The 23074-nt window shown below is 40.1% G+C and overlaps 1 protein-coding gene across 1 annotated transcript; it reads left to right on the top strand.

Annotated features, from left to right (window-relative positions):
- Positions 1 to 276: 276 nt before the first annotated feature.
- Positions 277 to 22869, top strand: rbm25b (RNA binding motif protein 25b). The gene is made up of 18 exons (XM_017695667.2): positions 277 to 384; positions 4703 to 4826; positions 5604 to 5653; positions 5974 to 6144; positions 7241 to 7298; positions 7417 to 7577; positions 8043 to 8228; positions 8358 to 8441; positions 12676 to 12932; positions 13740 to 13866; positions 14702 to 14791; positions 15089 to 15162; positions 16567 to 16717; positions 17978 to 18368; positions 19303 to 19604; positions 19882 to 19980; positions 20186 to 20233; positions 22100 to 22869. The coding sequence occupies exons 2-18, from the start codon at positions 4721 to 4723 to the stop codon at positions 22190 to 22192; spliced, it is 2448 nt and encodes an 815-aa protein (XP_017551156.2). The 5' UTR covers positions 277 to 384; positions 4703 to 4720; the 3' UTR covers positions 22193 to 22869.
- The last annotated feature ends 205 nt before the right edge of the window (positions 22870 to 23074 follow it).

The following is a 23074-nucleotide window of genomic DNA, read 5'->3' as shown; positions in this document are numbered from 1 at the left end:
AAGAACCTCTTATTCTCCATCAATCTGAACAAGAAACATTTTGCCTTTCAAAGAACCATTTAAGCATAAAATAGTTCTTTATAGAACTCTTTTAAATAAAACAGTCGCCTTTACCAAATAACTGCTCTTTGTTATTATTATTATTATTATTATTATTGTAGCATTTAAGTAATAAGAAGCAGTTACTGTATATAATTTAAAACTTGCCTTAAAATGTATAAAAGGACAAAACGTGTCTTTTAAATGACCGCACCGGAATATTTGCGACTTTTATTTTGCTCTTTCCCCTTTCAGCGCTAGTGTGCCGGTGAGCGCTGTTCGGTGTGTGCTAAGCTAACGCGCCGCAGAGAGACAGACAGAAAAACTCAGTAATAATCGGTGTGGGTGAGTCTCTAACACCAGGTTTCGGCTGCCGGACCCTTTCTCGTTGTCTTTATCACACTTAAGTGCACTAAAATGATGAAAGTCTTCGAGCGTTGATGAGTTTCGGGGCTGTATTTTCATCTCGAGTGTCGGCGACGTCGTTACGAGGCTTCTTATGCGAACTCCCCGTTCCACCTTAAGTGATGCAGTAAGTTACATTGCGGCGCCCGATGCATCAGAATGGAGCTGCCGGACCATTTAAGGTGGAACGGGAAATTTGAATAAGAAGCTAACTTCAGCCTCGTAACGACAGCGTTAGCATGCATGCTAACAAAGCTAAAGCGTTGCTGCGCTAGCTAGCTGTTAGCAAGAGGCACATTTATAGATAAATTAACAGATCGAGGTGCAGTTTAAACGGCAGCTGGAGACTTAAGCTTTAAAATGGGTTAATTGCAGGATTCAAGCTGCACTATTGCAGTTTAAACGTAACCGGAATATCTAACTAAGTTATATGCCACATAATCAAACGTGTCGTTAGATGAACCATAACGTGTTGATTTTAATACATAAATACACAAGATACACAGATAGATGTTGGTTTTATGGATCCCAAATGAAGGTGAACGGTTACATCAGCCAATAAAAAGTCGATGAAATGCAAAGGACGTTATCTGAATATGTTAACCTACATAATTATTCAAAGCCAAGAAATGAGCTGTATAAAAATTAGATGTAGGTTACTAAACATATGGAGGGCGAATTTGACTGCTCAGCAAAAGATAAATAGGATATAAATACGGGTTTGAATGATTAATAGGAGATCAGCAGTCTGCATTTAGCTCTCGTCATCTTTTAAAGGAAAGGCCATTTAGTGACAATAGTGAACAGTGATGATGTAAGCTGCACTATTGGTGATCTCCTCGAGAAGGTCTCCAACTAAATTTCTGAAGTACTTAGTCCTTGGGTTGCAGGCTAGTCTCATGTGAAGTGGTTTCTTTACAGTGGTGGTGATGATGTGAACCATCAGCTGTGACTACAACGCAAATACAGCCGTTTTATTAACCACCAGAGAACCTACATGAGTCTTGAGTTTTATATGTAATAATGGTTGGAGCAAAGGAGTCATACATCTAAGTTTGCCTCACAGCACGCAGCATGTGCCCCTCCAGCGTGAGTGGATTAAAATAGATTTTAAGTCAAAATGTCATAAAACTGTCAGACAATGTTGGACGTCATGTAAGGTGTTTTTGTGAGGGAGCTGAGAAGACCTGGCTTGGTAAGCTTCTTTAGGACAGAGCGTTTCCCACCAGACCTCCCTGAATGACTCTGTTTACATATCAGCCATTTAATTACATAGTTTTTGGTGGAGTTGCCGTTAACTTTGTTAAAGAAGACCTGTTTTCTGTTATCTAAGAGGAGTTACTGTACGTAGCTTAGGTGAGCTTGTCCCCCTAAAAAGCGGAGATGTTTAACATGGTTGAGCGAGAGAGAGAGGGCTTAACTTAACTTATTAAGCCTTTATAGGGCTTAACTTGTGATGTTTTGTGTTGAATTTGGCTTAATTTTTCAAAGCTTTGATCTGCTACACATATTTGTTTGGTTCAGAGAAATAGAGATTATTTCAAATGTCAGATCGTGTGTGAAATAGTAGTTTTATCAAACGAAACCTGTAACCTAACATATGAAAGGTGACCGATCTGTTCCAGTCCACATTTTACCGTTAACCTGTGGCAACTTAATTCTGTAACTAATTGAGCAAAATACTGGTTTGTCTAGAAATGTCATTTGTTTGGAGAGATGTTTTAGTCTGGAAACGTTGAAAAGCAAGACCTCAGATTATAATGTGTTAAGGCCAGCGTGCTGAGGGGTGGGAGTATGGCTGTGTCGTACAATACAAACAGTTTAATCAAGCATCTGCAGAGTTTTCACGTGAAAAAGTAACAGGAGTTCATGCTGGCTGACAGACTGGAGGACGCCATCCAGCAGTGACTCACCGATGCTCTCCAGGAACATGATAGACACTGGTGAACTTACTGCCACTGTACTGGGAAAGAAACCTCGCAGAGAGCTACAGGACTGTTTTAACTCTTAAGTAGGGTGTGTGGAAGTGGCTTTGGTGTGCTCTTTTAGCAGTCTGACATTTCTCCAGCAGGGGGCACTATTAGCCTACAAGTAGCCTTCATGTTTGTCATTTAGAGAAAGTTAAGTGATACTTTTTTAATCCCACAAACGGGGGAATTCCACCTCTGCATTTAACCCATCCGTGAAGTGAAACACCACATACACACTAGTGAGCACACACACACTAGGGGGCAATGAGCACACTTGCCTGGAGGGGTGGGCAGCCCTATCCACAGCGCCCGGGGAGCAGTCGGGGGTTAGGTGTCTTGCTCAAGGACACCTCAGTCATGGACTGTCAGCTCTGGGGATCGAACCAGCGAACTTCCGGTCACAAGGCCAGTTCCCGAACTCCTCCAGTCCATGACTGCCCCCAAAAACATGGGAAAAACATCTTTTAACTTCAACTAAATCTAACAAATATGTGTTTGGAGTAACCACATTCAGAAGCAGAGGTGAACCAGCTTATTACCAAAAGATAATGAGCTGCTCAGAAACTTTAGAATTTAATTAAATCTGTTAAACAAAAAGCGTGTAAGTTAAAGCGATTGTGGTTCGCAGCTGTGGACTGTGAGTGTTTCAACGTGGAGGAAGATATTTTAATCACTTTCTCATTTTTATTATCATATAGATTTTTGTTTTTCGTAATATAACACTTCATTGTAGACTTATTTATTATTTACCTTTGTAGTTGTTTCAGCTGAAGCAAAGTGTCACTTTAAACTGCTTTTCAGTCAAAAAAAAAGTTTGGTCCACTGTTTAGAACATCCACTGTTGACATTTGTGATGTAGCTCGACTTGGTAAAATGAATCAGCGTGTGGAGTTGGGGCTTTTTGAGTGCTACCAGGTTTCTTATCAGTGTTTAAATGAAGCTTTGTGCTGCCTTAATTGTTGGAGGCGCTGCAGTAGTTTCTGTGTGAGCGTGCACATTGCTATGGAAATGATGATGTTATTGATCTTTTTCATCAGGGTGAAGTTCTCTGAAGTGTAAAATATATTTGTGTGTGTGTTTGCTGAAATAGTATTTTGTGACCAAAACAAAATAAATCTATATCAAAACAACAAAAAATAGGGAAAAAATCATGTTAATAACTTGGAGTAAATTAATTGGTAGCAATAGCCAGAGGTGGACGACGTACACAAACCATGTACTTGAGTTAAAGTAGAGACACCCAAGGTAAAATATTACTCCAGTAGAAGTAGAAGTCCTTACTCTAGACCTCAACTTGAGTAAAAGTACTAAAGTATTTCCCTTCAAATGTACTTAAGTATAAAGTAAAAGTACTAAAAGAGTAATTCTGGCTCTGATGTCCTGTTATCATTTTTATAACCAGACTGGCTTCATGAACTCATTTCAGGTGAAAGTCCTCCAGCGTCTCTCTTGGTAAACCAGTCTTTTAATAGAACGTCATTAATTAGTGACGCTGACGTCTATTAAAATGATCAGAAGCACAAAACACTGAAGGTAAACAGTTTCCATCAGGGAGAACCGAGTGGCTCTGAAATCACTTTTTACACACAAGCAAAGTTTCAGTTTCAGATTTATTTACAACTTAGTTCCAAGTTTAAGTTGAATAAAAACTGGCTTTAAACTCAGGATCACAGATGAGCTCCTTTACTATGTTGATCTGTAGGCGTCTGTTCATAAACATAAACCAGCCCAAACACATTTACTATAAAATGAACTGGTGTTTGTAGAAATTCAGAAAAAAGCCGCGTCAGTCTCGACTGCATATGTGGACATATTTCTATATTGAGCTCTATTTACACAAAGTTAGGTTAGTTCATCATTTATGTTGAACAGACTCTCCCAAAGTTTTACGCTGCTGCGCTGACGTTGAACCGCGTGCTGCACTGGGTCGGTATGACCAACAGGTCAAAACCAGCTCTAAACAAAGTGACCGCTGGGCCCTGATTGGTGCTCTGGCTTTGCGCTTCTTTCGTTTTGACATGTTACGTTTTTATACACAGAAACCAAAAGGAACGACAGATTTCTCAGAATGTAGGAGGAAAAAGTCGGATATTAGACTCTGAAATGTAGTGGAGTGAAAGGAAAAAGTCGCCCAGAATAGAAAAACTTAAGTACAGATACAGTAAAACTACTTAAGTACAGAAACCAATTACATTGACTTAGTGACTGTCCACCACTGGCAACAGCCAGCTAAGTCATCTTAAAGGTTTAATGCTCACCAGTTGTTTTCATATTTTCCTCCACTTCAGGTGGGTGATCTACCCAAGATGTCCTTCCCTCCTCATCTCAACCGGCCACAGATCGGCATCCCTACCATGCCCCCAGGGATCCCCCCTCCACAGTTTGCTGGATTTCCACCTTCAATGCCCCCAGGTAAAGCGGATTGGAAAGAATTCATCTCCAACTCGAGACTGCGAGACGTTGCCCCAGTTTTGTGACTGTAAAGTTGAAAATGAAGTGCCGTTCTAGCATGGGGTAAAAAATGATTTGCCTCCTGCATGAAGATTGACATTATACAAGTTTCTCTCCAGCAGTCACATTAAATAAAATGAATAACTGAAGTTTCACAAAAAAATGTGAATTAGTTTACATAAGCTCTGTAAAAGAGAATAAAACAATGATATATGAGCAGAGTTTAGACATTCTCTCCATTTTGAGGACCTTTTTTGTTGCTATTTAAATTATATTGCTGCTTTTAACATGGTAAAAGTGCAGAGACAACATTGGAACAGTTCCCGTTTCAGAGATGCACTGGCAAACATAACAACTCTGTCTATTCATAAGCTGCAGGTAGTTTCTGTTTGTTGACTGCTGCCATTTATTTCCCTACAATGACACGTTTGACAACTTTAGTGTCAATTTTGGCAATTTTCCTTTTTTTTGTTAAGTCCTTCATGCATTTTTTTATCCTGTATGTCAGAATTTGTAACAATATGTAGATGAAAACCTGCCTTTTCATTTTATGGAAATATCTAAGTTCATTTGCTTTTTTTTCTGTTAATTGGTCTATAAGATAAATGTCATTTGTTAGTTATATTCATACAAGACGCAGGAAAAACAGAGTACCATGTTTATTATCATGACCATTAAAGTGAATTATGTAAAATAAGGCATAAAAATGCTCTAACATTTTACTTTCTCACCCCACAGGGACCCCAATGATACCAGTTCACATGGGTATCATGACTCCAACCCCAACGGTAAAAATTCTTTGATTAGATAATTATTAAGTATTGTAATAAGTATTACAAAATACATTTCACAGATGTGTTTTGTTTACTCTTAATACTGCCTTAAATAACGTCAGAGACCAGTGCAACTTTATGCCAATGAAATCAATTGCACATGCGACTTGTGTTGTTCACTGATGCCTCTTGTACAACTGAATGCATGACAGTGGTGATATCACTTTAGATGCAACATTGCACCTGCGAGTGTTGAAAGAAATAGTACTTCTTCTTTTTACACTTGGTGGCTGTACATTAAGTACTGTACATTCCCACCCTGTTTGTTTGACCAGGTGCTTGTGCCCACCTCAGTGCCAGTGGTCAGTAAGGTACCTGCCCCGAGGAAAGAGGCTCCAGCTGCCAGTGCCAAGGAAAATGATGAGAACAGTGGGCCCACCACAACAGTGTTTGTTGGGAACATCTCTGAGAAAGCCTCAGACATGCTGATCAGACAGTTGCTCTCAGTAAGTAGCGAGAACCAGGGGGAACGTTAAAGCTAGAAGATTTAAGAGAATGCCAGCTGTTTCCGATCATACGTCCTTATTAAAAGCACGGCGTTTAGAGATGTGTTAAAGTCCTGTCGTGTAGCTTTGCCATCACAAATTTTTGTGGGAGTTTCTTTAAAGGTTTATTAGTCTCTATTGCTCCTATTGTTTTAACGGGAGCTGTTCTGATTGAGCATGTAAACTTATAACACACCCCCGTGTGTGTGTGTGTGTGTGTGTGTATCTGTGTATATATTTACATGTGAACTTTATAGTTCAGTAGTTTTAGTTATACAGTGGCTGGCTCAATGTAAGGCAGAGGTTTTGTGGAGACTTTGGCTCCAGTCTCTGTTCTTGGGTTTTGTTAGTTAATTGAGATGTTAATAAAACTAGAATTAATAGAACCTAGAATTCAGGACCAGAAACTGGATACAAAGTCCTGGTTGAGGATGTCTGATCTAAGGTTTTGCCTGATCTTTTGAGAGATGTGAGTTCAAATACAATCGGTATTGGCCAAACTCTAGTTCAGATGTTTTGTGCCTCTTGCTGAAAGACAGATACTTCTGTGCTTTTGTTTCATTTGATGTAAATGTTACGGAGGCGCTGCACAAACAGAAATGGTGAAAGCATTCACTAGGAAGGCAGTTGGGTTGTATATGAGCAGATGGTCTGTAGACTAACTAAACATCTACATTGCCATAAATGCGTCTGCTCAACATTGTAAACTTCAGCAGTGTAAACATCTGATGAAAATCGCCCAAAGACTAACAGGCATCAAGTTGTTGAATCGCATGGATACTGTGTGTTTTCTGTTCTACTTTGAATGTGCATTTTACTTAGAACAAGCCATGCATGGTTCTGAATTAATACACATCAAAATAATAGGCGGTTTATACGTAGTCACGTGGAAGTGAGTGTAATCTGGCGCTTAAGGTCACTGAATCTTTCTCACTGTTAATGTGTGTTGATCTCGTCATGAGTTAGTTTGGAGATCACTCACTCGTACATGCCATTAATGTCGTTTTTTTTTTCTTAAACTTTCAATGAAACTTCATGTTTCATTTCTCTTCTTCAGAAATGTGGCTTAGTTTTGAGTTGGAAACGAGTGCAAGGAGCTTCAGGAAAACTACAAGGTAAAAAAACAGAGCTCTAAATTTAGACTATACCTGTTACCTTATTTATTGCTTTACTGTTGCTTAGTAATGTTTACTATTACTTACAATGATGTTTGTGGTCTCTCCTGCATGTCAGCATTTGGTTTCTGTGAGTATAAGGAGCCAGAGTCAACTCTGAGGGCGCTGAGGCTTCTCCATGAGCTGCAGGTGGGAGAGAAGAAACTGCTGGTGAAGGTGGATGCCAAAACCAAGGCCCAGTTGGATGAGTGGAAGGCCAAAAAGAGGAGCTCCAATGGGGTGAGATTAGCCATGTAGCCCAACCTTTTAATATGTCCTCCAGCATTCTCACACATTCCAAATATGTTCTTTTATATGACGAGAAATAATAAACTGCCTGCCTACGTTGTGAAAACCGCTTATAAAGTGCTGTATGCAAAAAAACAAAACACAAAGGCAGAAAGCAGTTACACAGCTGTTTAGTGTTTAGTGGTCTCACATCATCTATTTCCACATTGTTGCAACAGCCAAAATCTCACACTTGCGCTTTAATCTTCTCCAAGTTGGTGGCTGTAGGAACTGCAAAGGATATGTTAAAATTCTCTTCTTTTGACGTGATGAGATGTAATGGATGCTTTATAGATGTTGACGTGTAAATTGTTCAGATTGTGCTTTTTTGTTTTAATGTTATGTGGTGCATGCCACCACAACTGCAGCTTGATCATTTGCCTGCCCTCATTCATTTTACATTGCTATTTCCACTAGAATGACAAGGTTGAAGAGGGAGGCGAGGAAGAGGAGGAGGTTTTGGACGAAGAAACCCAGAAACGGGACCAAATTGTGAAAGGAGCCATTGATGGCCTTATCCGTGAGTATTCCAACGAGCTCAACGCCCCGTCTCAGGACGATGAATCCAGCCGCCGCAAGAAGAAGAAAGAGAAAAAAGAAGAGGTATGTTGGGCTTGAGGTTCTTTTCAGACCAGGCCTTGACTTGCTGTGAGTCTGAATTGTAAAGTAAATTTGTCTTTTTTTTGTGTGTGTGTGTGAGAACTGTTAACTGTTTCGTTTGTCCTTGTTTAGGAGGACATCAATGCCATAGAAATGGAAGAAGACAAAAGAGATTTGATCTCCAGGGAGATCAACAAATTCCGTGACACTCACAAGGTAACACATTCATAAATTCATTTGCTGTTCCAGGTAGTGCAACAAAAAAAAACTGCGCACTCCTAGTTCAAGTTGTGACTGTACAAGTATGATAGATCAGCCAGCTAAATCTGACTAGAATAGATATTCTGATCTGGATTGGCTTTACTGATCAGGCTGATCAGGATGAATTTTATGATTGTTCTGTTCAAATTTCAGGACTTTATAGCAAGGAAAGTAAGTTTCTTAAACTCAGATTAAACCTAGCCAGGGTTTAAAACTATTTCAGTTTAAGATTCAATCACTTAAACCATGTTTTATTCCGGGGCTAGGCCTAATCTTGGTTCTTGAGGCTATCCCTGTCTGTCATGCGTTGGTGCCTTAAATGCCACTAAAGATGGACAGGGTCATAATTTTTAAGGGCCTGACATTTTAAGAGCTCTTCAGACTTCAGTCACACATAAAATGCATGCACGTAATGTAAACTTCCCTCAAAGCTAATCTGTTCATTAAACCCCACCATTATGATAGAGATCATATGGTGACTAAAGCAAGATGAATCTCACAGCTTTGGAAAAAGTTGCAAGGATAGGATGTAAGTATGAGCTTTCCATTCTTTTCTACATATACTGGGCGCCCCCTTCTGGAGGACTCGCACAGGCGCAACTGTGCCGGTTCTTCAGGGAGATTGTAACAAATTCAGATATGGACTCTTCTCATTTGTATCTTAATTATCACCTAATGTGGGAATGATTTAATGGTATTTGGGTAATTACAGCTACGCTGCCAAAGTCAGCAGACAAACCCAGCTGATATTTATTATTGGTTTAATCATTGGAGTTGTAAACCTATATGACCTGAATCCACAAGTGGCCAGTGAACCTGTGTGGGTCCCCCGTTATTAAGTTGATGTTCATGATTTGTAAATGATTACTCCTGACTGAATAACCACTGCAGTGAATTGGCTGCAAGGCCAGTGTGACAGTAGGGGGCGCCCTTCCACAGCACGCGGATTCTCTGAAGATTTTGCAGGTATGAGTTCTGTTTGTGTGCCTGTGAACACTACCTTTTTTCTTGCCTGCTTCTGCGCACCTCTATTACATCTTATATCCCTCTTTCTGTCTTTTTCAAGACCCCCCCTTCATCTTTTTTTTTCTTGTATGTTAGAGCTTTTATTCTTGTGACCACTGCAGAATGTATTAGCATTAGGTAGAATATACAGGCATTATATTCCGTTGCAAACTGATATGGCAGAATCTCCATGACCTGTTTTCCACAGTTCAAATTATGCTGATCTGAAAATTTGAGTATATAAGAACTGCTTCCTGGCTGGTCTTCTCAGTGAAGAACATCCATTAAGAATACTGTGTAGGACTAGAACTAGGTTTAATCCCTGTCTGGTGGGAAAAAAACCCCCAAAACTAATCCATAGGGATTTAGAAATTTTGGAATTTGTTAGGAAATGAAAAGAACTGTATCTTTCTCTCTTTTAGGGATGTAATGATACAGAAAAGTCAAAATTTGCTTTGACACAACGTAGTGACGCAGTACAAGGCGGAGTTCCCCAAAAGCATCTTTGCACAAAGCTGACTCTTAAATGGTAGAGTGAGCATTACATGGAACACTCTCTGTATCAATTAGGATGATTTTAACAATAAGATGTCGTGGGCTGCACTCGGGTAATTAGTTTTGATAACTCAGCCACCCTCAGAAGAGATATCGGGAATATAGCATTTCAATTTAACACACTGTTTTGGTTATTTATTATTTTTTTAATTGCACTGTTTCTATTACTTCAGATTGTCTCAAAGGGAAGATCTAGTCTCTCTCTCTCTCTCTCTCTCTCTCTTTCTGTGTCTCTCTCTCTCTGTCTCTGTGTCTCTCTCTCTCTCTCTCTCTCTCTCTCTCTCTCTCTCTCTCTCTCTGTGTCTCTCTCTCTCTGTGTCTCTCTCTCTCTGTGTCTCTCTCTCTCTGTGTCTCTCTCTCTCTGTGTCTCTCTCTGTCTCTCTCTCTCTCTCTCTCTCTCTGTCTCTGTGTCTCTCTCTCTCTGTGTCTCTCTCTGTCTCTGTCTCTCTCTCTCTCTGTCTCTGTGTGTCTCTCTCTCTCTCTCTCTCTCTCTCTGTGTCTCTCTCTCTCTGTGTCTGTCTCTCTCTCTCTCTCTCTCTCTCTCTCTCTCTCTCTGTCTCTGTGTCTCTCTCTCTCTCTCTCTCTCTCTCTCTCTCTCTCTCTCTCTCTCTCTCTCTCTCTCTCTCTCTCTCTCTCTCTCTGTGTATATTTATGTGTGTGTGTATATATGTATATATGTGTGTGTGTATATATACACACACACACACACACACACACACACACACACACACACACACACACACACACACACACATATATACACATATACTCCTTCTTCCCCACCGCAATCAGAGTTCTGAATCAGAAATAACTATCCACACTTCGGTCTGCCAGACTTGGGTACAGACGTGTGATGTGTACCCCACTGGTAAAGAACTCTTTCCTCAGGAACAACCTGCAACTACTGTCACTTTAACAATTGCACTATTGCACTTTACTACTCATTTCTGCTGCAGACAATCATGCTCCCGGCAAGGCACAGCACTATCCACCCATACCACTGTAATTTATACACTGCGTTATTTCTTGATTAATATATATGGTTGTATATATACTCTTTTGTATTTTTTTTTATGTTATATCTGGCATTCTTAAGCGAGGAGCAAAGTAAGCTTTTCATTGTATATAAGGAAACTTGTTTCCTCTGTACAAATGACAATAAACACTTTGAACTTGAACTACAGAGAGAGAGAGAGAATATATTATATATAATTATATATTAGTGCTTTATATTTTAAAAAATTGTTACGAAACCTATTTGCTAAGCTTAATTTTAAAGTTTGTGGCCTTACCTAACCAAACTCAGTATCTACACCTTAAAATCTTCATCTGTTCATTTCATACACCTGCCCCCCCAGCTGTCCCTCTTTCTTGCTCTCTTATTATTTTCCATATGTCTGCTGTCTGCCCCTCGCATGCATCACATCCACGGTTACTTGGCTTCACCTTGGTTTATATCAGTGCTGTTTTTGGCCAAAAGAGTCCAGAGAGAAAGATACCAGAGAGAAATAAGCTAGCAGTGTTTTGCATAAAAGGACACTGAGCAGTGCCTTGACACACTGTTGCAGCAAACGATTCATGTGTAGCATACAGACGTGTTCTGGAAACCGTGGGTGTCATGCTGGCTTAAATTCTTTTCAAACTTGCTGAGTCGTCCCCTCCGGAGGACCAGGGAAGCCGGCAGCGGGGTAAGCCAGCCTCTACAAATTCATTTGTTGCCCTTTCTATCCAAACATGAACGCAGAGATCAACAGATTACCGTTATGCAATGCACCTGTCACCACGTTTTTCACAGAATGTTTGGAAGTTGTTGTTGAGGTTGCTTGTGATGAACGTCATGTAACAAGAAACAGAATTTTTTTGAAACTTTTGCATTTCTCCTGCAAATCCTTTGACCTGCTTTTCCTCCCAGGCCTAACAATAAAAGGCTTGTAGGGGCAGCGAAGCTCTGAATCCATAGCTCATCACCTGTAAGTCCAAAATAACTAGTTTCACAAGGATTGATGAAGCCTTTCTGTTGCTGATGTTATGAGGTGGAAACCTTTTACAGCGTCCTTACCTGAATGTGATCCTTGTTTGTTTGAAATTGTGGGAAGTAGGACTTGGAAAAAAAAAAAAAAGTGGTTTCCAGGTTTCTTTGTAGATATCTGGTTGAAAAGGGGGGCGGGGAGAGGTGGTAATCTGCATGAATGTATGTTCATCAAGTGCAGTGTTTGATGTTTAAAAAAAAAAAAAAAAAACGGAGAGGAAAAACAACTCTGGAAACCCATGGTTACTCTCGGTTGTGAGAAACCATGTCAGATTTTTTGTTGCTTTCCTCTTGACGTTTAATTTATTTGAAGGGACGGCTCAACTATATTAATGTTATGATTGATTGGAAGGTAATAGCTACCACTTAGCATGCAGTCATTTTTATGCTGCAGTTGGTAGCTATTCCTTTCATTGCATTATTAAAGGAGGGGATGTTTTAAGCTCTGGAAAGATTGATTGCTATCGGGCTGGGCAATTTTGTTAGGGTGCAGGAACTGTAAACCACTTCTCTGCAGTTTAGCAATCAGTCATACTGTATTATCCATTTGTCTATGGTTGATATTAGCCACTAAGGCCCTGTCTCGGTTACTTTCTGCAGAAACTGGAGGAGGAGAAAGGCAAGCGAGAGAAGGAGCGGCAGGAACTGGAGCGGGAGCGAAGGGAGAGGGATAAAGAGCGTGAGAGGGAGCGAGAGAGGAGAGACCGCGAGAGGGAGAGGGAGAGGGAGAGAGAACGCGAGAGAGAAAGAGAAAGGGACAGGGAGCGAGACCGGGAGCGCGAGCGAACGAAGGAGCGTGAGAGAGAAAGAGACTGGGACAGAAGCAGAGACCACAGTGAGGACCGCAGCAGGTCCAGGTTAGTAAAGCTCATCTCAGTCCAGTCCTTGAGGTGCTCCTAGAAGGCCAGTATTTTGCTCTGGTCGTTTCTGTCATAAGGATGCATACAGTAGCCAATTAGGCAAAAGGAGGGTCTCAAATGAAGTTTTCATTGTATGCAATACATATTTTGATGTTTAGGTTTTCTGAGGTTTTATAATGTGGAACAAATAGAATGCACCTGCAGTGTCGCATGAAAAAATAACTAAAGCCAGTTAAACCAAACTAGTTATGCTGTCTTTTTAATCAAACATGCATTTGGTCAGTGCCATTTAAAGTACTGACTGTATCCACACATCTCAAAAAAGCATATTGTCACTCAAGTTATCTTCATATTATAAAATACTGTAATATTGCCCTCACCCCCCCAAGAAACTAAAGTATTTCTATTGATGCATTCATTGTGATAGTAATGCATTGTTAAGAACTGAAGAGCTGAAGTTGTTAAATTCTGTAAAATGTTTTAAAAACGAGACATTTTATTCTAACGGCAGCGATATTTGCATGTTTACAGCTGTTTTCTGTAAAATCTCATCTGGGACATTCCCCGAGGAATCATATTGATCATCATAATGTGCAAATCTTAAGATTGAACCGTTGCTACTATTATACTATTACTCCACTCTGCTGATAGATTCTGATATTATTATACGTCACTGCTATTACTGACTGGAGACTTTTCCCACCACAGTTTTTATAACGTGTGGATTTGTGATTGTCTTTTTTTTTTCCTGTTCAAACAAGTTTTATCGAATGGTGATTTTAATTGGTCATGGTGATGTTTCAGAGAACAAAGCCGTGATCGAGACAGAGACAAGGAAAAGAAGCGGGACCGTGAAGAAGATGAGGAAGAAGCTTATGAGCGGCGTAAGTTGGAGAGGAAGCTCAGGGAGAAGGAAGCTGCCTATCAGGAGGTTTGTGGAGATCATGACTAGTTTGACTACGGCACATTGTCAATGCATCTGCTTAGTTAAACGTTAGGCATATGTATATAAAGCACTATTAGATTACTTTTCCCAGCTTAGGTTGTGAAAGGTAACATGGGATTTAACTGGTTTGGGTTAAAGGATCTGTGTGATTTACCCAAATTCCCATGAATTGCTTGGATTGAGAGGTCATGCTTGTGTCTGTGATACCGTTACTCAATTAGTGTGAGGTAGATTTGAACAGAACTACTATTGCTAAGGGAGCTCTGGGATTACAGAAGACCATTAAGTCCATGGTTATTGCTGTCAGACTGTTAAAACCAATATGCACTGGATTAAAATCACTCCACAATTTTAATGTCAAACTGAATGTCAATTCATATTGCATTAAAATCACTTTACAGTTATTGTCAGACTAACTGCAGATTCATACTGTATTAAAATTGTGCCACAATTATTAGACTGTAAAAGTTATACAAACGGATTAAAGCCAGTCTGCAGTAATTGCAATACACTGCAAATATGTATTGCATTCATTTAACAGCTCTCTTCCTTAATCACGTAAATGATGGTCCCCCTCCAAGTACATGTATCCAGCTCCAGTAGGAATTTAGAGGGTTTTCCATAATTCAGGTTCATGAATTATTTAGTAGTAGTTAGTAAATCAAGGAGATTGTAATACGATTAAGTTCTTTAGACATAACCTTTAACAAGTCCAGCTCACTATGACATTACAGTAGATTGCACATCATGTTTTCCTGCTGGTTTTTGTCCTTTGCTGAATGTTAGTGGTTAATAATATCTGCTTATTTGTGCTGTAAAGCGACTGAAGAACTGGGAGCTGAGAGAGAGGAAGAAAGCGAGAGACTACGCTAAGGAAGCGGAGAGAGAGGATGAACGCCGACGAGAGACGGTGAGAGAAGGGGATCTGACACTGTTTCTGTTATAGCTGGCTGTAGAAGTTAGTAACGAATAATTTAATAATAATTTAAGAATAACAGCTTTAAGAAATTATATTTGTTGTTATGGATTTATATTTGAATGGTGTAGAAAGGACTGTTTTTCCTTCCAGCTGAAAACTAGAAGTCATTTCTAATTGGGGAAGATTGTCACAAACTTGCCCTTGTTTAAAGACTGTGTGCATGCTTAGTTTAAATAAACATCGCTGCCTAACAGACAATATGTTCTTTGTATGCTGTCACTCAAACAGGCTAAAGAAGGTAAACGACTAAAAGAGTTTCTGGAGGACTATGATGACGACCGAGATGACCCAAAATATTACAAGTATGTTCCAGATCCAGCTATTATTAATAACCAAGACTAGTCTCCTTGCTAGTGACAATATTCAGTGTAATTGTGATTATTCTGACCTAATTAAGCTCGTAATCAGAGTAAATCTAATTTTGTTAACCTAGATTTCTGACCTGGCTGAGGCTTATAAATGCTTGATTTCTCCTGCCATCATTCGGTTTTACAGAAAATACAAAATGTAAACTTTTTGCACAAGCTATTGTGCAGTAAAATGTGCCTAGGTGTGTTCTCTGTAAAGGATGATTTAACGTATTTTACTTTATCAACATTTATTTATCAACAGAATGTCATTTGACAACGGTGCGCAAATATTTGCATACGAATGTTATGTCTTTGGCTAAGTGATGCTGCACGCTGTGTACATAAAATATGAACCGCAGAAATTAGATTTATATGAGAAGCGGTGTTGCACAGCGCAAAAAATTATTCAGAGCTTTAATTTGCACATCGTGTAAGCCTGACTGCTGCTCATCACACAGCTAGTGTACAAGAGTACGCTGATGAGCACAGAAGCAAACTGCTAAAATGAAGCAGTTCCAGCTTCTGCATTAAAATCTGGATTAGCTGTGTTTTTCATGGGGGAAAAACAAAAGAGAAATAGAAAAATGATAAAAAGACACAAATGTGGGCCTGTCATAAGTCTGTGGTTGCAGTTTTACCATTGTGAGGTTGCAGATAATTTGTTGTTCATCAGGTCTTAAGGTGCCTAAAAGCCCTGTTGAGAACACAACAGAATTTTGCTTAAACCAAAAAAATAAAGATGCCTGTGTTTCTGGTCAGAGACGTCTTTTACTGTCTGGACTACAGACTGAAAAACAGATTGTGAGGTGCATGTTTTTTGTTCATCTATATGGCCAATTTGATACTACAGTTCAGTTGGCTTATTCCTTAGCAACAGGACTGACTTGGAGGTAATAGAGATGGTAACAGTAACTAAGGAAGACAGGATTTCACATCATTAGCCATATATTCCATCAGACTGTTAAACAGCACGGTAAAAGTGCAGTAAAAAGACTGTAAATGTGTAAATAAAGCTGCTGCAGTAGTTCAGGCATTCCCAGTCGGTCTAACTACTTTATGCGAAAATACTGACTGATAACTAATTATTGACGAAGAAACATTGCCAATAAAACAGAACTAGTATAAGAGCTAAACAGTTAAATGTAAGCATCTTTGAGCTGATACTAAAGTGTCTTTGCTCAGCTCGGATGAGCTCAGTGCTACCTTCGTTTGGGCCTGAATTTAGCTTGTTGTAGTCCGTGAGTCATAGCCCACCCACTTGGCTCCAGCTTTATTTCCATAGTCACACGCAAGGTGTCGTTCTGTAAATGGGAGATCATTAAAGCCGTTCTTGCTCTTTCTGTGTTTGACCTGTAGGGGCAGCGCACTGCAGAAGCGCCTGCGGGACAGAGAGAAGGAGATGGAGCTGGACGAGAGAGACAGGAAGCGAGAAAAGGAAGAACTGGAGGAGATCAGACAGAGGCTGCTGGCTGAGGGGCATCCTGATCCAGACGCTGAGCTGCGCAGGGTATGCCTCAACACTGTTCATGTTCTTCTCTGTCTCTCTGCCTCAATTACATACTTGCAGAGGCATCAGTCTGCTGTTATTGTTTTTAAACAACATTCTGCAGCATTGGATCATATTCATTGCTTTCTTTTTTGGCCTTAAAGCAGTGTCAGTCTTTCTCCCTTTATTCGTCTGTCCTTCAGTATGGGTACATTGCTTGTTGACCTGTTACTGAAATCTGTAAGTGTAATTTGACCTTGCTGAATAGTTTATTAGAAATCAGTGAATGATTATATATATATATATATTTAGAAGTCAGGGTCAAATAAAGGACAGTGTATTATTGTAAAGCTGCACAGGCAGTAGAAGTCAACGTGATTAGGCTGGGTATCAAAATATAAAACTTTTATTGGTACTGATCAAATTACTTCTCTACTAAATAGTAAGGTGGGCAGTATGTCTACATTTTGTTATCATAATACATTTTATTGTTGTGATGCACATTATGCTTTTTTTTTTAGCATATTATGGATATTGTCAATACTTAGACTTGCATGTTTCGGTAATTAGTTCTGTCTAACTGGCCCGCAGTACAGAATGTAAGATGTTAAATAAAATTCATTGTACCCAGAGTTTTTGAAAGTAGCTCTTCAATGTGGCACTAGTGCGTTGTGCTAGTCAAAATATTGTGATGTTTTTGCCATATCACTTTAAATCGTCATTCAAAACAAACTTTCGGGACCTAAGTAGTCAGTCTCATCAGCACCAGTGAGCCAATAAGCACACTTGTTCCAAAGTCTTAAGCCACACTCACTTTAAAAGATATTTTTCATGAATCGATATTGAAGTCAACTTTATCAATATGGAAACGTTTTGAACAATAGTCGTAAACGTGATTCTGACTGAAATCTGTTCCAGTAAGCAGGCTATGCTGCCGTGTATGTATGTATGTATGTATGCTATATCCTAAAAGTTGGACCGTTGTGTAAATCCAGTGAGCTTCATAAGCTTGTTTGATTAGAGTTTCTGATTTGTTACTGGGCTTTACCTTTTCATACTATAGTATAATTTATCTATTTACGAGACTTATAGTTAGGCTGTAGATATTTGCTTCACTTCAGTGGATTGTTGCATTTCTATACATTTTACAACAAGGAGAAAAACAGCTCAGCCAGCTCACTTCAGTTATGAAGTGAGAATTATTGCCATCTGACAAGCATATGAGGCCTTGGAGGTTCTGTCATGGCACTAATCCTTAGTTTTTTTTTTTTCCCCCTTCAGATGGAGGAGGAGGCAGAGCGTTTGCGGCAGCCAACCGTGAAGCCAGAGCCTGAGGAGGAAAGAGAGCACAAGCCGTCTCGGGAGGAGAGAGAACGCGGCCGTGAGCGGGACCGGCGCCGAACAGTAGAAACGCATGTTCAGTCCCGGTCAGACGACGATGTGGAGGATGGAGAGGAAGTGGAGGATGAAGAAGAATCTAAACCGTGCCTCAAGCCCACCATGAGGCCAATTATGGCTGCTCCTTCAGTGTCCTCAGCCAGCGGCAATGCTACCCCCAACACGCCCAGAGAAGAATCGCCTTGCGGCATCATCATCCCCCACGAACACTCTCCTCCAGAGAGCCAGCCACAGGAGGAGCACCGGCCCAAAATCGGCCTCAGCCTCAAACTAGGTGAGGCAGCACAGTTGTCTGAAAAAAAAGGTATTCTGTACCAAGGTATATCACCCTCTTAAAAACGGTTCTTCAAGGGTTCTTTCCTGATGCTCAGCAGGGGTTAGGTGTTGTCTGTTTGTATGTAGATAATAAAGTACTCTGTTAAATATTCAGGATGCTAGTATACATATGCAGACATGTTTGTTTGTTACAGAGAATTTATCACTGATAATCAGGGAGAAAGCATTGCAATGAAAAAGAAAAGTCATGTCTGGTGATACTTTGGTGCATAAAGCCTCGTTGTCGTGGTCTAAAGCTTTAGATCACCAATTTTACTCCAGAAATGTGTGCGCTGCCAACTGGACAAGAATTAATTCATATTGTAATTGATGTTTTTCTTTTCCTGTGGTTAACCAAACATCTGAAATTAATTGAAATGCTCATCGCTAGTACTTAAACCAAGTACTGAAGTTTAGACACCAGCCAGTATTGAGTAGTGGTGGGAATTCTATTAGATTAGATACGAGATACAATTTTTAAACCCCCCCCCTTTTTTCTAAAGCGTACAGTAAGATTTTTATTTTTTTTTTTTTGTATGTCATTAACAAGTTGTGTTTGCTTAAAGTTTGAATGTAGCCTATACTTTTCACACTTGTTAGACCTGTTTCATCATCTGTTTAAACTAAACTCTAACAATGGAAGCGGGGTTAAAAACTAAATTGGTATCTGTATACCGAGCTGTACAGTTGGAATCACTGTATTTGTGCACAAGATTTGCATGAGAAGAAATGAAGGACATCTGTTTTTCTGATAATGGGGTGTTCTCTTATGCTTTTAGCACCCAGGTTAATACAGATATTAGTGTATGTCTGCATTTAGTTTGAGGAATTATCAAAATGACTTCTTGTGAACATCCTGATTACTGTATCTTCCCTCTGTTCTCTGTCCCAAGGCGCTACAGGCAGCCCTAGCCAGCCGAATGTAGGCAAACGCAAGAAGCTGGCAGTGGAGAGTGTTTTCAACCGCTTTGATGATGATGAAGTGGATGAGGTGCCTCGAAAGAGGAAGCTAGTGCCTTTGGATTATGAAGATGAAGAGAAGGGTAGTCTTGGAGCAGACAGTGCTGGAGCAGGAGGAGGCAAAGGAGCCAACACAGAGGAGAAGCGCAAGCACATTAAGAGTCTGATCGAGAAAATCCCCACTGCCAAGCCTGAGCTCTTCAACTATCCGCTTGACTGGTCTGTCGTGGACACGGTAAGCACATGCTTTGGTTCTGTGTTTGAGAGATTTGGGGATCTGAAGAACTATAGAAAAATAAACGAGCAGCAAACTAATAAAAGCAACAGCATAGCAGAACACTTCAGTTCCTTTCAAAAGCCTTCACTGTAACAAGAATCCATGAGTTGTATGAACAAAGAATGAGAAGCTACAATTGGGGAGTTGGAAGTTTTCCACGTGCCTAGAACTTTGTAGCTGTTATGGTCGCCTGTGACATCATTTCATAATCATTTCCTTCAATCCTCTTCCACAGACTCTTATGGAGAAGCGCATCCGGCCATGGATCAATAAGAAGATTGTGGAGTATATTGGTGAGGAGGAAGCCACGCTAGTTGACTTTGTTTGCTCGAAGGTAAATATCTGCGTCTGTCTTCTTTCAATGCACTGATCTATAAATTAGCTCTAAGAACATTTTCAGTAGTGAATTACAGTTTATTCATTGTATTGGTTATTTGTTAAACAGTTTCTGCTGAGAGTCTATGCTCTTCAAAGGGCTGATCACAATTTTCTGTTTTGGTTTTATCTTTTGAAGATTAATTTGTTTTGTTCTTTAACAGGTGATGGCTCACAGTACGCCGCAAGGCATCTTAGATGATGTTGCTATGGTGAGTATTTCACATTGTGTATGACATCTGGTGGGTAGCGTAGCCATCCACAAGTGGATGAGCGAGAAATCCGACTGGCACTCTCTGCATTAAAAGCCAGGTTAGATCAGGATTCACAACCCAAATGTTAAGAAAAGCCATTTTGTCCTTTCAACAAAAAATCAAACCTCTGTGGGAGCCATATTTTATGCCCAGTATGTCTCAGTATGTGATAATATCTTAGTATAGGCAAAAAAAAAATGAAATGAATGAAAACATGCTCGCTTTGCTCTGCTTTAAGCTTTAGTTACAGCCGCTTTCTTCCCATTTCTGCCAGAAAACATTTCCTTAAAAGTACAAGTTTCATGTAAAATGTCTCTCAACATTCGACTGATTTACGAGGCTGAGGTAGCTTCTTATTCTCCACCTTATATTCTGCCTTAAATAGCACCATTTAAGGTGGAACGGGAGAATTCGAAAGAGAAGCTGACTTCATCTTCGCAACGTTTTAGTGCTCGACAGTCTCTTGTTGCAGATTTAACCTACTAGGAAACCAACTACTGTGCTTATAAATGCGAAGAAGTTCATTCATCTCCAAATGTTCGTCTTAAATCTGTCTGCCTTTTCCATTTCCGTAAATCCATTATGGATCATTAGAAATACTTTGCTTTAAAACTACCAAGTCCTCAGACAGTAAGGCAGGCTCTGCTCTAGTTCATCCTAAAGGTGATCTGTCTGATTGAGGTCAGGACTCTGGGCTGTCCCCAAACTGTTCCCACAAAGTTTTATGAAATTGTCCAAAATAAAGCATTGAGTTCTTTTCACTGGAACTGAGGAGCTGAGCCAAATTCCTGAAAAACACCACCACACCATAATCCCCCCTCCACCAAACTATACACCTGGCATAATGCAGTCAGACAAGTGTGATTGGTCACTCCAGAGAACACGTCTCCACTGCTCTAGAGTCCAGTGGCGGCGCTTTACACCACTGCATTCCACGCTGTGCATTGCGCTTGGTGATTTAAGGCTTGGATGCAGCTGCATCCATGGAAACCCATTCCATGAAGTTCTCTATGCTGTTCTTGAGCTGATCTGAAGGCCACATGAAGTTTGGAGGTCTGTAGTGATTGTGCAGAAAGTTGACGGCCTCTGCGCACTATGCCCCTCAGCATCCGCTGACCCCACTCTGTCATTTTACTTGGCCGACCACTTTGTGCCCAAGTTGGTGTCGTTCCCATTCGCTTCCACTTTATAATCCCACTGACAGTGGACTGTGGAATATTTAGTAGTGAGGAAATTTCACGACTGGACTTGGTGGCGTCCGATCACGGTACCACGCTGGAATTCACTGAGCTCCTGAGAGCGACCCATTCTTTCACTAATGTCTGTAGAAGCAGTCTGCAGGCCTAGAGGCTTGGTTTTATACACCTGTAGCCATGGAAGTGACTGGAACACCTGAATTAAGTGATTTGAATGGGTGAGTGTATACTTTTGGAAATATAGGGTATCAGATTTAGAGACTAACAAAAACAGCCAGTTTAAATTTAGGGAATGAAGAGAGGTGGAAAATGGTCTTGGAAAAATGAATTGGCTATATTTGGTACATAAAGCCACACAAACAGAAGTGGAATAAGAATAAAATATAGGTTGGAGAGGATGTGGACCTTTTATGGTACAGTAACATTGTAACAGTAAAGCTGTGCAGGAGCTGATCCAACACAACAGGCTTAAACGAACCCGACAGAAATTCAGATGTAAATGTGAACGGCTAAAATGCACGCGAGGAAACTGCAGATTACTTTTCTCATAGTTGAGTATTTCTCAGAAATACTCAGAAGTATCAGTTTTCACAGACGTAGAACTGAGTGTACTGTATCTTCTCTACAGGTGTTGGATGAAGAAGCTGAGGTTTTCATTGTGAAAATGTGGAGGTTATTGATTTACGAAACTGAGGCCAAGAAGATCGGACTTGGCAAATGAACAAGCACTGAATGAGGATCAAATCTGCTCTTGACTTCCCTGTTTCATTAGATCCATTCATGAAGAGAAACACAGACAATTTGGGGAAACTCGATTTCAAAACGTTTGACCCAGCAAAATACTTTCAAGTTTTTTTGTTTTTTTTTTGTTTAGGTTTTGTTTTCTCTCCATCCTCCTGTGACTGCAGTGACTGTGTTAAGTTAGTGAGCACTGGATCTAAAATGTTGTCCTGGCTACTCTCTTTATTCACCACTGAAGAAAACGTTGGTGAGGAGGTCATTTTTCCTCAGGGCTCATCTGTTAAGTGGATTTCTTTCGGCATAACCTCATCATGCCTGCTTTAGAGTAGAATGGATGTCTCTATGAAAACAGTATCTTATTGTAGACTGTCACACTGTAATATTTGCCAATCAAGTCTGGGTCACAATTTTATTTTAGTCTTTCGCTTGCCGAGTTGAGTTGTACCAAAGAGTTTATCCCCGCCGCAAAGCGCCCCCATGCGGACTTGTTGTTCCACTTAAAATGGAAAAAATGCAGAACGGATTCGACCCGACACTGTTTCTGGAAGTCTCTGGCTAAATTGATCTTAATTTGTGCGAACATGAAAACGGTGGTCTCTGTTTTTGTATTTACTAGTGGATGTGTTTTCAATAAAGGTGATCTCTTTTTTTATAAAATGAATTGACTGTCATTCTTGGAGCGAAATGGTGAGGGTTACTTAAATCTGAATCTTATTGTTTTATTGAAACTTGAAGAGACTTACAGAACTTGGGGTGCTTTCAAAAGCAAATTACAATTAATCAAGTGTACAAACTTTTACAGCTGGTTTCTGACTACTGCATTGTAGATCAGTGATTGAACTTGGGAAAGCTGATTTAGCCT

This window comes from Pygocentrus nattereri, chromosome 4 (assembly GCF_015220715.1).
Source record: "Pygocentrus nattereri isolate fPygNat1 chromosome 4, fPygNat1.pri, whole genome shotgun sequence".
NCBI classification, from domain to species: domain Eukaryota; kingdom Metazoa; phylum Chordata; class Actinopteri; order Characiformes; family Serrasalmidae; genus Pygocentrus; species Pygocentrus nattereri.
The sequence above is the reverse complement of the archived record's forward strand: the minus strand, read 5'-3'. Positions and strand labels throughout refer to the sequence as shown.

What these genes read in the sequence shown, in the direction of transcription:
- rbm25b (XM_017695667.2), top strand. Translation starts at nt 4,721, where the DNA reads ATGTCCTTCCCTCCTCATCTCAACCGGCCACAGATCGGCATCCCTACC. An exon ending in TCATGACTCCAACCCCAACG is followed by an intron (nt 5,654 to 5,973) that starts GTAAAAATTCTT and finishes TTGTTTGACCAG; the next exon opens with GTGCTTGTGCCCACCTCAGT. An exon ending in AAAAGAGGAGCTCCAATGGG is followed by an intron (nt 7,578 to 8,042) that starts GTGAGATTAGCC and finishes TATTTCCACTAG; the next exon opens with AATGACAAGGTTGAAGAGGG.